The 17,338-nt window shown below is 41.6% G+C and overlaps 1 protein-coding gene across 1 annotated transcript; it reads left to right on the top strand.

Moving 5' to 3' along the window:
• Positions 1-2,342: 2,342 nt before the first annotated feature.
• LOC132770430 (cytochrome P450 2J2-like) lies at positions 2,343-17,338 on the top strand. Its single transcript, XM_060767370.2, has 7 exons — positions 2,343-2,643; positions 6,210-6,372; positions 7,170-7,319; positions 7,491-7,651; positions 11,439-11,615; positions 15,820-15,961; positions 17,091-17,338. The coding sequence occupies exons 1-7, from the start codon at positions 2,467-2,469 to the stop codon at positions 17,336-17,338; spliced, it is 1,218 nt and encodes a 405-aa protein (XP_060623353.2). The 5' UTR covers positions 2,343-2,466.

Below are 17,338 nucleotides of genomic sequence, written 5' to 3'. Positions count from 1 at the left end.
CCTTAGAATCCATCCCTCAAATGGGCAAGCCTTTGGCTTCTCTGAGGTCTGAGGAAGTAGAGTCATTTGTTTATCAGTCATGCAAAATGTTCTTGGTGAGTCCTTTTATCTAGGGATTAGCTGGCCCAGGAAGTGAGAGAAAGTTTCCTGAAGGCACGAAGTGCTGGGTTCACGAAGAGGTGACATTTCATATTTCATATAGGGATATAGGGAAGGGGCGGAGGCATACAAGGAGTTAATAAGGGTAAAATCATGCAAACTGCAAAGGGAATCATGCCAGCCCTCCCTCCCTCCAGAGTCCATCAAGGGTTCATATAGATCATTGAAATATCATAAAATTTCATAAGGGTTTGGTATAGGGTCCATAATTCCAAAGTCCATGAAAAGTTGATTAAAGGTTACTAAAAGTTCATAGAAAGTCCATAAAGTGTGGGTTACAGGGGCATTGCCATGTGGGGCCATGGGGCCATGGAAAGTGCCTTAGGTTGCCACATGGGGGAGAGATAGGGAATTATGGGATCATTCCAGCCTGGTGTCCTTGGTAAAACTATGAATTCATCTTTTACAGAGACCTGGAAGGGGGGGGGTCACCTCCAGGTGCTCTATGGGTAGCTGCGACGACAACATGGGAAGGCCGGCGGTGGTGACTCCCAGGACCAGTAGGAACCCAGCCAGTGGCCTCATGGCAGAGCAATGGTGATGGAAGGGCCACAGGGAGAAAGAAGAGGTAGGAGAGGTGGAAATGAAAGCAGTGGGCAGATGTGGGTGTCTTTTCTATGCCTGCTTTTTCAGCTATGAATTAAAGAAATTCATTCAGCTTCACTACAATCCCCTTATCTCCCATTAGTAATCCTTTCTTTGTCGTACCCTTTATAGACCCCTGTCAATTCTTCTGTGTTCGTGCATTTCCCCCATGTTCTCTTGTCCAAGCCTTTCATTTCTTAAATCTTTGATATTCTTGTTTAACCATGCTGATGGCCTTGGTAATGTTTTGGTTATCTTTTCTGACGTGAGGCATTACTTTTCAGCTGAGCTTCTACTACTTGCTCACAGTTCATAGAGCAGTTGTTCTTTGGCAGCTGACATGCCTTCGATGTTGATTGAGATTATTGTCATGGTTGGTCCTGAAAAGGACCGTTGGTTGTTTTGCTTTCTTGTTTGCATGCTGCAAGTCGTCTCTGGTTGCTTCTGGGGACGCCCGGACAAGTGGTCAGACACTGGTCAAAGGACATTTAACCAACTACCAAGTTTGCAAAATCTGTGTGGTTTTTTGTTTTGTTTTTTGTTTGTTTTTTTAATCTGTGTGTTTGTTTGTTTTGTTCTGTTAGAATTGTAACAATGGTATGGTTGCTGATGACACGATAAATAAATAAATACTACTTGCTTGTCAGTACCTCCCAAGTATTTTGGAAACAGATGAACTTCTTGATTTCCCTTTCAACTTGTTTATTGACCTCATTACATGAGCAGTTTCCTCTTTAGTACACAAATGTGTTATTGTTGTTTATTTATTCAGTTGCTTCCGACTCTTTGTCCCCTACTGGGCCAGCCCATGCCAGAGCTCCCTATCGGCCGTCACCACCCCCAGCTCCTTCAGAGTCAAGCCAGTCACTTCAAATGTGATTAGATTCAAGTTTCTAATTGGGAATATTTAAATATTGCCTACCTCGGTTTTTTTATCACGCCTTTCTGTGGAACAGATCATATTTGTACATAATCAGTATAGAAATATTTTATTACAGTGAATATTGAAATTACAATAATATTTTTCTATCCCTCAGAATATAGGTCTTTCTAAACATGTGAAGGCAAATGTAGCCTTGTTTCTGAGAAAGTCATAGACTGGAGTCTTTTATGGCACTTACAACTGGGTAACACAGAGTTGTGCACTTGTAGCTATCATGTTACCTATGCAGCCTCTAGTTTAGGGGCCATATAGGAACTGTGAAGGGCCTAAACACCACAAAGGCACCAGATCCTGTCTGATCTCTGAAACTAAGCAGGGTCAGCCCTGTTTAGTTCCTGGAAGGAAGAGACTGCCAATGAATACCAGAGGTAGGAACTGGGAAACCCACCTTTAGTACTCCTTACTTAAGAAAATTCAATGAAATTAATGAAACTGGCACAAGTCAACACACAACATGAAGGTACAAACATACGTTCAAAGTGACCATGAGCTCACTGGATGAATCTCGGGGAGGAGGCAGATTGAAAACAAGATGAATTGATTCCTTCATGTGATAACTTCCTTAGCCTAAATAAACACATGATTTCTCATGTGCAGATATATTGCATGCCCATTCAATGTAGGGCATTTTTTTTACTATACGTGGTACAAAACAGGTCTCATGTTGTATATATATGTATGAGGACATGAGCAGCAAAGAGAGGAAAGAACATTGAACCATCCTCTTTCAACCTTTTCCTAACTAATTGGAAATAACTAAAGAGGAGGACAACAGGAGAATGGAGGGAACTGGGATATTTTTGATTGTTCTGACTGCGATACTTCTGCTTGTCTACTTCCTGAAACAGCAGTGGTCACGTCGACATTTCCCACCTGGGCCTCTTTCCCTTCCTGTCATTGGAGGCATATGGAAATGTAACTTTGGAATTGGATACACTGTAGAGACACTAATAAAGGTACTTTTTTCCTACTAACCTATGAATCTGATTCAGAATTAGTGAAAATCATTGTGATGTTTTTTCTATGTTGGCTATGGACAAAAGAATTGTGAGTTACAATAATAGTTAAATGTTTGACATGAAAACTTATTAATATGTTTAGCTGTTGTAGTAATTTCATTAAAGCTTTGCAAGAGTTTGGAGATATTGCTTACCCAAGATACAACTCTCAGAATCTTCTAAGCAGCAGAGACGTCATGTGTTATTGCTACAGTCCAAAACATAACTTTTCCCAGCTCTGCTTTCTCCCGCAAATATTCCCCCAACAGGTACCAACAGTGCATGAATGTACAATGAACAGCATAGTTTTTGCATGCAAGGAGACATCTTCCTTTCCTCTGCTGTGCACAGTCTTCAGAGTTTCTCACATATCTACTGTGGATGGTCCTTCAAGGCCTCAGAGCAATTTTGATGACATGAAGGGAACCAGGGTGAAAAACTTCCTCCTTCACAAAATCAGTTCATCAATAGAATAGCTTCATAAAAACTACATCTGATTAACAATATATATGAAGTGTAGAATGTTATATAGAACAGAAGGGGGAGGCAGAATGTAAGAACGTTGGGATTTAAATCTCTGCAATGTCTTTTGTATAGAGGGGGAAATCACATTGGCCATGCTTAGAAGAACACTGAATAGATGCCAAAGAGATTGTTGTGGTAGTCTGTGTCAGCATTAAGTGGAAAGCATGGGTTGCATGGGGTGAAGGAATTGAGCAGCACCTTTGAGGCGAACCCATTTATTTTAGCACTAGCTTAGTAACCTGGCGGTGCCTGTGTTAGGTATTTGGTAAGGATGAACATTAGTCATAGTTTGTTTTGGGCATTTTAGCCAATGACCCCATTAGTAAATGCATAAAGTTGTGGGTAGACTATAACTTCCATCATCCTCTGTCAGTGCTACCCAAACTCCCCAAAATTGATCATGATGGTAATGTGTGCCAAATTTGGTTCAGATCCATCAGTGGGATTCAGAGTGGTCTCTGGATGTGGACAGATTGCAGCTCCCATCATTTTCTTTTATTGCCTCCACCCCAAGCCATACAGGTATTAAAAGTTGGTCATAATGGGTTTGTCTGCCAAGTCTGGTCCAAATCCATTGTGAGTTAGGTTCAGAGTACTATTGATTATGGATGATTTCTAACCCTTTTCTTTTTCTGTCATGTGTGTCAAGTTTGGTCCAGATCCATAATCAATGTGGTGTGGTGTTCTCTGGAAATTCTCTTTGGATGTGGGGTGAACTGCAATTCCCATAATCCAGGATCAATTCCTCCCCCCAGTCCCCCCCCCAAACCCCCTCCTCCAGTATTTTCTGTTGGTCATGGTGGGCATGTGTGCCAAGTTTTGTCTAGACTCTAGAACAGTGGTTCTCAACCTTCCTAATGCTGTGACCCTTAAATACAATTTCTCAGGTCATGGTGACCCTCAACCATAAAATTATTTTTGTTGCTAATTCATAACTATCATTTTGCTCTTTTAAATGGTCTTTTAACTTATGATGATGTTTTAGTTAATTGGGAATTCACAGGGATTTAGGGGAGATGTAGTTCACCTACATCCCGGAGAACACTGTGAACCCAAACCACTATGGATCTGGACCAAACTTGGCACAAATACTCAATATGCCCAAATTTGAACACTGGTGGAGTTTGGGGAAAATAGACATTGACATTTGGGAGTTGTAGTGCTTGGATTGATAATTCACCTACAATCAGAGCATTCTGAATTCCACCAATGATGATATTGAACCAAATTTGGCACACAGAACTCCCATGACCAACAGAAAATACTGAAAGGGTTTGGTGGGCATTAACCTTGGGTTTTGGAGTTGTAGTTCACCTACATCCAGAAAGCACTGTGGACACAAACAGTGATGGATCTGGACCAAACTTGGCAAGAATACGCAATATGCCCCAATGTGAACACAGGCGGAGCTTTGGGAAAACAGACCTTGACATTTGGGAGTTGTAGTGCTTGGATTTATAGTTCAACTACAATCAGAGCATTCTGAACTCCACCAGTGATTGAATTGAACCAGACTTGGCACACAGAACTCGCATGACCAACAGAAAATACTGGAAGGGTTTTTTGTTTTTTGTTTTTTGCTCCTGCAGTCACTCCAGGAGACTATTATTATTATTATTATTATTATTATTATTATTATTATTATTATTATAAAACTCAGTTGGAAGGAAACCCCAAATCCAGCCCCCATCTTTCTGCCAGGTAGGAAGATAGAATTACTATTCTATTATTATACATAATCATCTTCTCCTTCTTCATCATCATTATACATTACACAGGATACAAATATGTGAAATCAATAAATTAATTAATTGTGTGCATGTGCTTTGGACTAGGAGTCTGGAGACTTGGATTCTAATAAATGGCAATGGAGTGTCACTGGATGACCTTGAGAAAGACACACTTTCTCAACCTCAAAGAAGGCAAAGGCAGCCTCCTTCTGAAGAGATTTTGCCAAGAAAATCCAGTGCTAGGTTCATGCTGGGGCCCTTCCAGATGGGCTCTATATCCCAGGATATGATCCCAGATTATATACTTTGAACTGGATTATATGAGTCTGCACTGCCAGATAATCTGGGGTAAACAGAAAACCTGGGATCAGATCTTGGGATATAGGGCCTGTCTGGAAGGGCCCCTAGACCCCTTCTACACTGTCCTTATATCCCAAGACCTGATCCCAGGTTATCTGCTTTTAACTGGATTATATGAGTCTGCACTGCCAGATAATCTGGGATAAACAGAAAATCTAGGATCAGATCTTGGGATATAGGGCTATCTGGAAGGGCCCCTAGACCCCTTATATCCCAAGATCTGATCCTAGGTTATCTGCTTTGAACTGCTCTAGATCCTTTGCCAGTGGGTTCACAATGGTCTCACAATGGACACACAGACAAACAAACAGGCATATTTCCACATCTATCTGTCTATCTATCTATCTATCTATCTATCTATCTATCTATCTATCTATCTATCTATCTATACACATATATACACATATAATTTTTCATGAGCCTCATCCCACTTCTTCAGATGCACTGATGAAGAAAATAAGCTGTTAAAGGTTTCTTAGTTACTTTTCCAATTGCCAAGAAGTCACCCAAAGCTCATCTACTGACCACCCTATGGTGACTGGCAGAAAAGCATAATTGAGATTTTGCCAAGGAAATTGTAGCACAATAGACTCTCATTGATATTTTAGAGTTGATAAAAAAGAAACACTTTTCAAAAAGTCTTCCACAGTGTGATAACAAAAGAGGAGAGACATTATGTGATCACCCCCATCTGAAGGCACTACATTTCTGATGTAAGTGGCTCGAGGGAGATGGTTTTATGAGACTGGAGAGAGAGGGAGAAGGGCAGAAATAGGGAGTGGGGATGTTGTTATGGCTAGAAACAATAGAAGCGAGGATCTGAATATGGTTACTATTCCTATATTGACCTGAAATCATTCCTTTATTTGATTGCAATTGTTCTTCTTTTTGCTTTGACCCAAATGGCAGTTGGCAGAACAATATGGAGACATTTTTCTTTTGTGGGCGGGACATATACCAGTTGTATTTTTGTCTGGCTTTGAAGCTGTGAAAGAAGGACTGATTGATCATTCGGAAGACTTCTCTGAGCGGCCACTGACTCCATATATTACAGCTATATCAAGAGGAAAGGGTAAGTTGTGAAGAGCTGTACTACATCTTTCTCCAGAGAAACAATCTGAGAGCAAAGGATCCTTTGGGGAAAGTTCTTATCAGTTGGAAATTACACTCAGGGTGGATGTACCCTACCATATAATCCAGATTATCAAAGCAGATTATCCCTATCATTTGCTTTAAATTGGATTACATGTGTCTACGCTGCCATATAATCCAGTAGAGATGTGTGAAATGATCTTTAAATAAAAATAAAAGGGTTGGGGGCGGATAGATGACACACACCAGAACTGCATGCTGGATTGAAGGATCAGGTAAACATCATTTGATAAAAAAATTATCTTAAAATCTGCGATTGGCTGAAAAATACACTGCTAGAGGACGGTATATCCCTACAGTCAAAAGATTCATAAGAGGTGGTTGCAAAACACTGATGTGGAGTGCTCTTATCCTCATTTTATAATCCCGAGACAGTTGATGAAATATATAACCAGATGGAGCAACAGATACACAGGTGGCTAAAGTATTTACTTGGAAATGCCCAGCCCCCGCTATCTTTTAATTTTGATTGCTCACTGTAGCCTTGGGATTGGATATTGAGATTCATTTCGTTTTATTGTAATGTCTTTTGTACTCTACTGTTTAATTGTTTGGTCAGCTGTTGTGTGTTGACCCATGTTTTTAAATGTGTTTTATTTGGTTAACTCTGTGACTATGGGACTTGGTCCTGATTGTAAACTGAACTGAGTCTCTTCAGGAAGATGTTGGTGGGATATAGAAATAAAGTTATTATATTATTATTCCTTCCACACTCAGGTGTTGGACTTTCAAATGGACATACCTGGGAGCAGCAGAGGCGGTTTGGCCTAGTTACACTGCGGAAAATGGGAGTAGGGAAAAAAAGCATGGAGGGCCAAATAGAAGAGGAATCCCAACAGCTTGTAGAGGTTTTTGCACATGAAAAAGGTATGCGTCAACCTGCATAAGTTTGTGTGTCTTTGATGTGAAATTTGTCATATTTTTGTTGATCTCAAATATAAACATAAGTGCACATAAATCCCAAGAGTTCTTTCTCCAAAGAAAATCTAATTGAGACGATTAAGTGGTTGACTGATATTAACTGAACTTGATTTGCAGGGCAGCCATTTGATCCTGCATTGCCCATCACAAATTCAATCTCCAACGTGATATGTGCCATATCTTTCGGATACCGTTTCCCTCTTGAAGATGAAACCTTCAAGGAACTGATTGATGCCTTGACATTTACCTTAAAATTTGGAGGAAGTCTTTTTTATGTGGTAAGGAGCATTTTGAAAACAATTGCAATAATGTTTTGAGTGTTGGATTTGGGCATGGCAAAATGGAATAAATTCTGCAGAGGTAAATCCTCAGAGTTTACACCAGGAAAGTAAATATGTGACCATTCCATTCTCATGCATGAGGATGAATGCTTTCTGAAAAATTCTGTTAATGGAGAAAACAAAGGCTGGAATCCTTTTAGAGAGTATCTTTGTAAGTGAACTTAGGTTTGTAGGAATTTAAATAGAGAAAGCCTATGGCATGCATGGGCAAACTTGAAGTCTCAAATACCTGGAGATCCAAAGTTTGCCCATGCCTGGTCTATCATGTCTGCATTCAATAATGGGCTGATACATTACTATAAACCAAAGTCAAAGAAGTGATTGATGCAGAAAGACATTGATGCAGAATAGAACAGAAGGGATATGCATTGGAGTTGAGACACACCGTCTAATGCTTGATGAGCATTGAGCACTCTTGTTTCCTGTTTTGCAATCTCAAAATTCGGTTGTTTCTTATCACCTCTCCTATGTAAAGTTACATAACGTAACAAGTTATTCATGGTTGGTGCAATATTATTGCATTTACCACACTGAATGTGCATATCCCACAGAATTTTGGAAAATTACTTAGCACAGTAATGCACATTGCTTTGTGTGCAAACATTGTAGGGATTTGTACAGTTTTTCACAAAAAGAGCACAGAGTGCAAATATTATAGGCTTCATTGCCTAACAAAAGAATGGCAGGACTACATTACCGACATGATATGAAACAATGTTACAGAACAACAGTCTGTCGGGTCTAAATGGCTTCTAAGGAGAGTTAGATTTGCTTGAGGATCTTTTTTTTTTTTTTTTTTTACAGTCCATGGTCTCTCTGGGGCCATTTAATCAACTGAGCCACTTTTGCTTTGGGAATTGGTAAACTGGGGAATGAGGATGGCATCTGCCTTGCTTCACACTAATTGACCTTAACAGTGCCCAGAGGACACCAAAATGGCATCTGCAATGGTGCCATCCAGCACTCTGGGGAGAGTGGGGAGCACAAAGGGATTCCTCTTCCCCTCCCTGCCCGGCATGCCAGAGATCACCATTCAAGCCACTGAGGAGTGTTTGATGCCATTTTAACTGTTCTGCTATTTGTGTTGAAGCTTTCATGGCCAGCATCACTGGGATGCTGTGAGTTTTTCAGGCTGCATGGCATGTTTCATTAGCATTCCCTCCTGATGTTTCACCTAGATCTGTGGACAGCATCTTCAGACCTCTGAAAGTGCTAGCCACAGATGCAGGTGAAACACCAGGAGAGAATCTTCCTGAAACATGGCCATACAGCATGGAGCAAACCTATTCTGATATTTGTTGGAAAACAAACTTTGCCAACAATACAAAGTCCAACAAATTACTCACTTGCCTTGCGGACAATTTTGTTGTCCAGACAGTAGAAGAGGCAGTAAGGGGATCAGCTATTCTGGATCTGATCCTAAACAACACTGAGGATCTGTTTAATGGAGTGGAACTGCTGGGATCCTTACGTGGGAGTGACCATGTATTCCTGGACTCTGTGATACAAAGGAAGGGGGAAACAAAAAGAAGTCAAATGCATTCTAGACTTTAGAAGAGCCAGCTTCAGGAAATGTAAGGAAATACTAAGCGTGATTCCATGGACAGGAATACTCAAAGGGAAGGGAGTTACTGATGTATGGGAGTTTCTTAAAAGTGAGATACTGAAGGCACAATTGCAAACAGTGCAAGCATGGAGAAAAAAAAGAAAGAAGTGTAAAGAAACCAGAATGGATGTCCAAAGAAGATTTAACTGAGCCAAGATTTTAAAGAGACATGCATAAGAAATGGAAAAGGGGGGAAAATCACCAAAGAGGAATTCAAATAAGTAACCAACATATGTGAGGAAAAAAAATTGTAAGGCTAAAGTGAAAAACATTCTCAGGCTTGCCAGAGAGATTATAAACAATATAAGGGAGTTCTTTGATTATGTCCACAGAAAAAGAAAGAAAAAGGGAACAGTAAGACCTCTGTGTGGAGAAGGTGGTGAAACACTAACAGGGAATAGGGAAAAGTCAGTGAATAGGGAATGCTCAACACATTCTTTGCCTCAGTCTTCCCCCAAAAGATTGGTGTTCAACCTAAAGAATATGGAATGAATAGGGGAAATGCAACCTAAAGTAGATAAAGAAGTGTCAGGGTGTCACAGTCTCAGGGCTCTGCCTCATTCAGGTAGAGATGAACCAAACAAATACCCAGTTAGTATCAAGCAGTTTAATTAAAACAGCACTTACTTCTAGCTGCTTTAATAGTGCAAAATATAAAACATAAAAATAACACTCAGCCACAGAAAGCAAAACAAAAACTGATAGCAAACGCTACATCATAGTCAAAGGGTCCAATCCAGTGGTCAAATGTCAAGAGTTCAGTGAGCAAAGTCCAGGGATCAATAGTCTATACCATACTCAAAAGTCAGTCCAAAGATTCAAGGTTCCAGGGTTCCAAGGGCTCAGGAGACAGGTCAGGATACCGAAAATCCACACACCTGGGGAAAAACCAGCAGCATCTACCACCAAAATAAAACAAATACTTTTCTCCTAAAGATCAATCCCAAAGCTAGCTCCTTATATCCAGAAACGCCTAGCTGCAGCCTATCTCTTGCAAACCTCCACCCTTAATTGTTTTCATCCATGAACTCTTACTTACAGATTACTCAACCCTTTAGAACTAAGACTTACATTAACCCTCCCTTCACCAACCACCATCAGCTGCAGAACATGATACAATAGACAGGGCTGAATAAATCAAAATAAATGATGCCATCAAAATAAATGATGACATAATGGCCCAAAAAGTATTGGAAAATGTCATTAACAAAATGTTGGAACATGGTAGAAGCATTACACAGAACAAACAGTATTACAATATATTTAAAATTGCCATATTGGGTTTTGAAAGCCATTTTGCATTCATCTCCTGCTGGATTTAAGAGGATCTCATAATCCACAAGATTATGAGATCCTATTAAATCCAGTCCAAAATCCAAAGTCTGTGGTCTGAGGTTCATAGCATGAGGGTCACCAATAAGATTTCGGCTGTAGCACCAACACAATGATTGCTTCCAGTCAAGAACTGTTACAAATGCCATCTGTTTATGCCGCTCCTGAAAAGTCCTTAAAGCTGTGAGATCCTCTTTTGAACCACCCGATTGGACCTTTACAGCTGGATGGCATAAACCCTAAGCTGAAGCTGGGTGAAAAGAGTTAATTCTTTCTCTTTTGCCTGAAGAACCTCATCCTGCCCAGACTCAGATGCCTCTATTCCTGGAGGGTCATGCTCTTGCTCAGCAGTAGCAAGCAATCTCTACAGTGTCAGGCTGCTCATCCACCATGGCTGAGATTCTGCTTCTCCCAATCATTCTCATCTTTCCTGAAGGTCCTGGCAAGAAGTAGTCCAGGAATACCTGGCTAAGTTTCCAGGACCAGATGAACTACATCCAAGAGAATTACAGGAGCTAGCAGAAGTAATTTCAAAATCAATGGTAATAATCTTTGAGAATTCTTGGAGAACAGGAAAAGTCCCAGCAGACTGGAGAAGAAAAAAAATTGTCCTTATGTTCAAGAAGGGGGGACGCAAACAATTACCATCTTCATTTCTTGTTCACAACCAATAAATGTTCTTATCCTAAAGCAACTTGTGTGTGTCAAAGCTGCTTTAGCTGATGGACTGAATTTTATTGCCACTGCTCTAGTAATGGTAGGCCTTTGCTTCTGTCTTTGTTGTAGCTATATGAAATGTTTCCATGGCTCATGAAGCATCTTCCAGGGCCTCACAAAGAGTCATTGCATGCCACAGAGATGCTGCTTTCATTAGCAAAGAAAGAAATACAGAAACATAAGGAGCAAAAGTCCTTTCAGGAGCCACGGGATTTCATTGATTTCTACCTGCTTGAAATAGAGAAAGTAAGTATCTGCTTTGTGTTCAATTATATCAATTCCAAGAAATGCAATGGGACTTTGGTATCCACTGTGGTATGATTACAGGATCCCCATGGATACCAAAATCTGTGAATGACAGAGGTCCCGACAAGACAGAGGTCCTCCTGGTAGATCATAAACCGGATCGGGGGATAGGTTGGCAACCTGTGTTGGACGGGTTTGCACTCCCCCTGAAGTCACAGGTCCTCAGTCTGGGTGTCCTCCTGGACTCATCACTGACGCTTGAAGCTCAGGCATCAGCGGTGGCCAGGAGGGCCTTTTGCACAATTAAAACTCGTGCACCAACTGCGACCATACCTCATGAAGGCGGATCTGGCCAGGGTGGTCCATGCCTTAGTCACCTCCAGATTGGACTACTGTAATGTACTCTACGTGGGGCTGCCCTTGAAAACGGCCCGGAAATTTCAATTGGTTTAACAGGCGGCTGCCAGGTTGTTAACTGGTGCTCCTTACAGGGAGTGGTCAACCCTCCTGCTTAAGGAGCTCCACTGGCTGCCGTTCATTTTCCGGTCCCAATTCAAGGTGCAGGTTCTTACCTAAAAAGCTCTAAACGATTTGGGACCTGCCTACCTTCGTGACCGCATTTCTGTATACGAACCCACACGATCTCTTCGATCATCTGGAGAGGCCCTGCTTGCGCTCCCACCTCCATCGCAGGCATGATTGGTGGGGACGAGAGAGAGAGAGCCTTCTCGGTGGTGGCCCCTCGACTCTGGAACTCACTCCCCTAGGACATCAGACATGCCCCAACTCTGGCAGTATTTAGGAGGAGCCTGAAAACATGGTTGTTCCAGTGTGCCTTCCCAGAATAAGGAAACTCCCAGCAATATGTCCCTAAATACACTTTAGCAATGATCTAGGATTGTCTGCACGGCCTTTCCTCTCTGAAATTCTATCCTAGTTATATATTTCACCTCAGCATTATTTTTTTAAAAAAATAATTATTACATTTGGCCCAGCCATAGGTTTTTAAGCGTTGTCATACTATTGTTAATGTTTACTGATTGTTTTTTATTTTCTGAGTTTCATTTTATTGTTTTGTATTGCTGTTGTTGTTTTTGCTGATGTATTGTGGGCTAGGCCTCATGTAAGCCGCACCGAGTCCCTTGGAGAGATGGTAGCGGGGTACAAATAGTTTTATTATTATTATATTATAATGTTCAAATTCCATGCTTTACAATTGTGTGTGTGTGTATTTTCTTTATCAACTTTGGATGGTTGAATCCATTGAGTCAGAATCTGTGGATATGCAGACCTGGCAAAGATGGTTGACTGCAAAAATTCTCCTCTAATAAGCCCGTAGGGAAAGACCTGACCACCTATTTTTTTTTTAGATATCTTTGTCTGGTGGTGGCATTCAAATTAGGGGACTATCATAATCATAACGATATAACAATTTTTCATTACTTTTTTGTAATTGTACCAATGGGGAAACTTCAGGGACTCCTTTCTCCCTATCGGCATGAAACCTTCTACAATTGTAGAATACATTTACCACTGTTACCCCCCCCCCCCCCCCACACACACACACCAAGTTGGGAGGAATTTTAACAGTTTTTTTTTTACAAACAGCATTTTTTTTTAAAAAAACAAACAAACTACAAGAGTGTTCTCCTTGATTTTGTCTACAGAGACACAAGATAATCAGGGCATAATTCCCCCCAAAGTTCAGAAAGATTTGCACATCTACTGATTTTGGGGGAAATTTTAAAAAAATGTCAAAAAAAATTTTAAGCCACAACAGCCATCCCTTTGAATGTCTCTATATGACACACACAACACATACCATAGAACGTCAATTAAGGGGTTCTCCTCCCAGTACTTTGGCCACATCATGAGGAGACAGCAAAGCCTAGAGAAGACAATTATGCTGGGGAAAGTGGAAGGTAAAAGGAAGAGGGGCCGACCATGGGCAAGATGGATGGATGGCATCCTTGAAGAGACTGGACTGACCTTGAAGGAGCTGGGGGTGGTGACAGCCGACAGGGAGCTCTGGCGTGGGCTGGTCCATGAGGTCACGAAGAGTCAGAGACGACTGAACGAATGAACAACAACAACAACAACCTCCCAGTCCAGCATAGATTTACTATCAGTCCTTTTTGCAGATTCAATAATTTATTGAAATTCTAAACTGTGTGGCTGGCTGCTGCTATGGATGGACAATAGCTCTCTCCTATCTCATTGGGACTTTCTGATGTGAGCAGAATTCTGGGAAATGTAATTTAGGGCAGGGCTTTCTCTGCCGCTGGGGTCCTTGGCTTCCCAAACTTACATTTTCCTGAATTCTCAGTTCCCCTCCCAGCTCGCTTGCTCTCCCAATGGTGACAGGTAACCTGGCTCTTCTTAATTCAAAGAGGAATTCAAACTGGTACAGTTTGCTGCTTGTGCTGAAAATGAGAATTAACTTTTGAAGACTTATGAGGTTTACTGAATAGGTGTTTCATTAAGTTTTTTGCATGGGCACCCCCTGCGTTTCTTAATATTCTCTCATCTGTATAGATCTTACAAAATAGATATGACAGACAAGGCACAAACGAGACACAAGCAATTTTTTGCACAGCCCTAATATATATGCTATGTGTGTATGTATGTATATAGGCACGTTTTATTTTTTCTATTTTGTTTTTGTTTGGTGTAATTTATGACTTACTAGTTTAAAGTAGATCAGTAGGGTGTTTTTTTTAAAGAATATGAGCCCCTGGTGGCACAGTGGGTTAAACCGCTGAATTGCTGAACTTGCTGACCGAAAGGTCTCAGGTTTGAATCCGAGAAGCAGTGTGAGCTCCAGCTGTTAGCCCCAGTTTCTGCCAACTTAGCAGTTCGAAACCGTGGAGGCCGTGACAGACTTTGTATTTCTAGGGGCAAAGATTACTGCAGATGCAGACTGTAGCCAGGAAATCAGAAGACGCTTACTTCTTGGGAGGAGAGCAATGTCCAATCTCGATAAAATAGTGAAGAGTAGAGACATCAGACTGGCAACAAAGATCCATTGCCTAGTCAAAGCCATAGTATTCCCTGTAGTCACCTACGGATGTGAGAGCTGGACCTTAGGGAAGGCTGAGCGAAGGAAGATCAATGCTTTTGAGCTGTGGTGTTGGAGGAAAGTTCTGAGAGTGCCTTGGACTGCGAGAAGATCCAACCAGTCCATCCTCCAGGAAATAAAGCCCGACTGCTCACTGGAGGGAAAGATACTAGAGACAAAGTTGAAGTACTTTGGCCACATCATGAGGAGACAGGAAAGCCTAGAGAAGACAATTATGCTGGGGAAAGTGGAAGGCAAAAGGAAGAGGGGCCGACCAAGGGCAAGATGGATGGATGGCATCCTTGAAGTGACTGGACTGACCTTGAGGGAGCTGGGGGTGGTAACGGCTGACAGGGAGCTCTGGCGTGGGCTGGTCCATGAGGTCATGAAGAGTCGGAGACGACTGAACGAATGAACAACAAAGCAGTTCGAAAACATGGAAATGTGAATAAATTAATAGGTACCACTACAGTGGGAAGGTAATGGCGTTCCATGCAGTCATGCTGGCCACACGACCTCGGAGGTGTCTACAGACAATGCCGGCTCTTCGACTTAGAAATGGAGATGAGCACCACACCCCAGAGTCAGACACGACTGGACTTAATGTCAGAGGAAAGCCTTTACCTTTACCTAAATTTAGAATGTGTTTGCTAATATCATAGTTGTATTAATTTTTTCCTTATCTATCAACATGTTAATAGCACATGGTGGGGAAAAGCACAGCAGTGAATACCTCTGGGATGGGGGAGATAGAAATGGATGTCACAAAGGAACAACCCCCCTGCTAATGTAAAGCCCCAGCCCTAAAGCATTCTCACTACATTCCAGACCAGAGAGAGAGCAGAGCTGCATAGTATAGACATATCTCCTCGATCAGCACCTCAGTCCTGCCAAGAAATCCTTGGCTAGGAGCCCTGCTGTTGAAACAGCACCCAAATTCACAGAGTTATAAAACCTGTTTCACCAGTAGAATAATATAGTGCTTCCATGCCTTAGTGTTCCTTTAAAAACCCTTCAAAATACACGGGTTGCAATAAATCAATAGCTAACATGAAGACACATGCGCACACATATAAAGACAGCCTTGAAAAGAAGCTTTGTAGTCAATCATAAATCATATTTCATATTTCATATTGTCACCACCAGAGGAAGAATGATCCTACCTCTACATATGACGAAGAGAACCTGGCTCAGGATATTCATGACTTATTTGTTGCTGGAACGGAAACAACTGCCACTTCTCTGAAATGGGCAATCCTCCTTTTGGCAAATCATCCAGATATTCAAGGTAAGAGAGAACACTGTGCAGCAAGAACAACATCCTTGTTCTTTTTAACAATGTGCTCAATCAAAGAGGAAAGAAAATCATATCTAGCTCTATTGTTTCTATGAATGTGGTAAAAAGGTAAAGGTTGTCTCCTGACATTAAGTCCAGTCATGTCTGACTCTGGCGGGTGGTGCTCATCTCCATTTCTAAGCCGAGGAGCCGGCGTTGTCTATAGACACCTCCAAGGTCATGTGGCGGGCATGACTGCATGGAGCGCCGTTACCTTCCCGCCAGAGCGGTACCTATTGATCTACTCACATTTGCATGTTTTCAAACTGCTAGGTTGGCAAAAGATAGGGCTGACAGTGGAAGCTCATGCCGCTCCCGGGAATCGAACCTGCGAGCTTTTGGTCAACAGCTCAGCAGCTCAGCGCTTTAACCCACTGTGCCACCAATTGTAAATTGTTGTCAGGGGACAACAGTTTACAGAAAACCTACGTACACTTTATTTATTTATCTTGTCATAAGTGAATATAGCTAAATACTAGGCATTATACTAAATACCCTTTGATGAGAAGCTGGCTACTTGGAGTGCCTCTGGTGTCACTGTGAGAAGGTCCTCCATTGTGCATATGGCAGGGCTTAGGTTGCATTTAGTAGGTGGCCTGTGGTTTGCTCTTCTCCACATTTGCACATCGTGGACTCCACTTTATGGACCCATTTCTTAAGATTGGCTCAGCATCTCCTGGTGCCAGAGCACAGCCTGTTCAGTGCTTTCCAAGTCACCCAGTTTTCTATGATCCCAGGGGGGAGTCTTTCATCTGTTAACAGCCACTGATTGAGGTTCTGGGTTTTAAGCTGCCACTTTTGGACTTTCACATGCTGATGTGTTCCTGCAAGTATCTCTTAGATGTTAGGAAGCTATTTCTTGTTTCAAGCATTTGCTTGCTGGCAAATATCTGAACAGAGGATGGGCCAGAGATGTCACTTCCTTGGTCCTTTCATTACAGGCTGCTACTTCTTGGCAGATTTTAACTACCAAGCTTGAAAACTTTGAGTTTTGTTTGTTTGTTTGTTTAAACTGTAATACAATTGTCTGGTTGCTCCTGACGCAATAAATTAAAAAATCAATTTCCCCCCTTTTCCACAGATAAAACCTATAAGGAAATAGAAGATATGTTGTGCTCCTCTTCCTTCAGCTATCAAGATCTGAAGAAGCTCCCATATACAAATGCTGTGCTTCATGAGATTCAGCGTTCAAAATATCCCCTTTTATTTGGGCTCCCAAGACAAACTGCCAAAGATGTGAAGATGAGAGGTTTTCTCATCCCTAAGGTAGAGAATGTAGATATGCACTTCTGTATCCCAAGAACAAGGCTGGGAGAGAGAAGATTTTGA

The sequence above is a fragment of the Anolis sagrei genome, chromosome 3 (genome assembly GCF_037176765.1).
Source record: "Anolis sagrei isolate rAnoSag1 chromosome 3, rAnoSag1.mat, whole genome shotgun sequence".
Classification (NCBI taxonomy): Eukaryota; Metazoa; Chordata; class Lepidosauria; order Squamata; family Dactyloidae; genus Anolis; species Anolis sagrei.
Note: the sequence above shows the minus strand (reverse complement) of the source record. Positions and strands in the feature narration are given on the sequence as shown.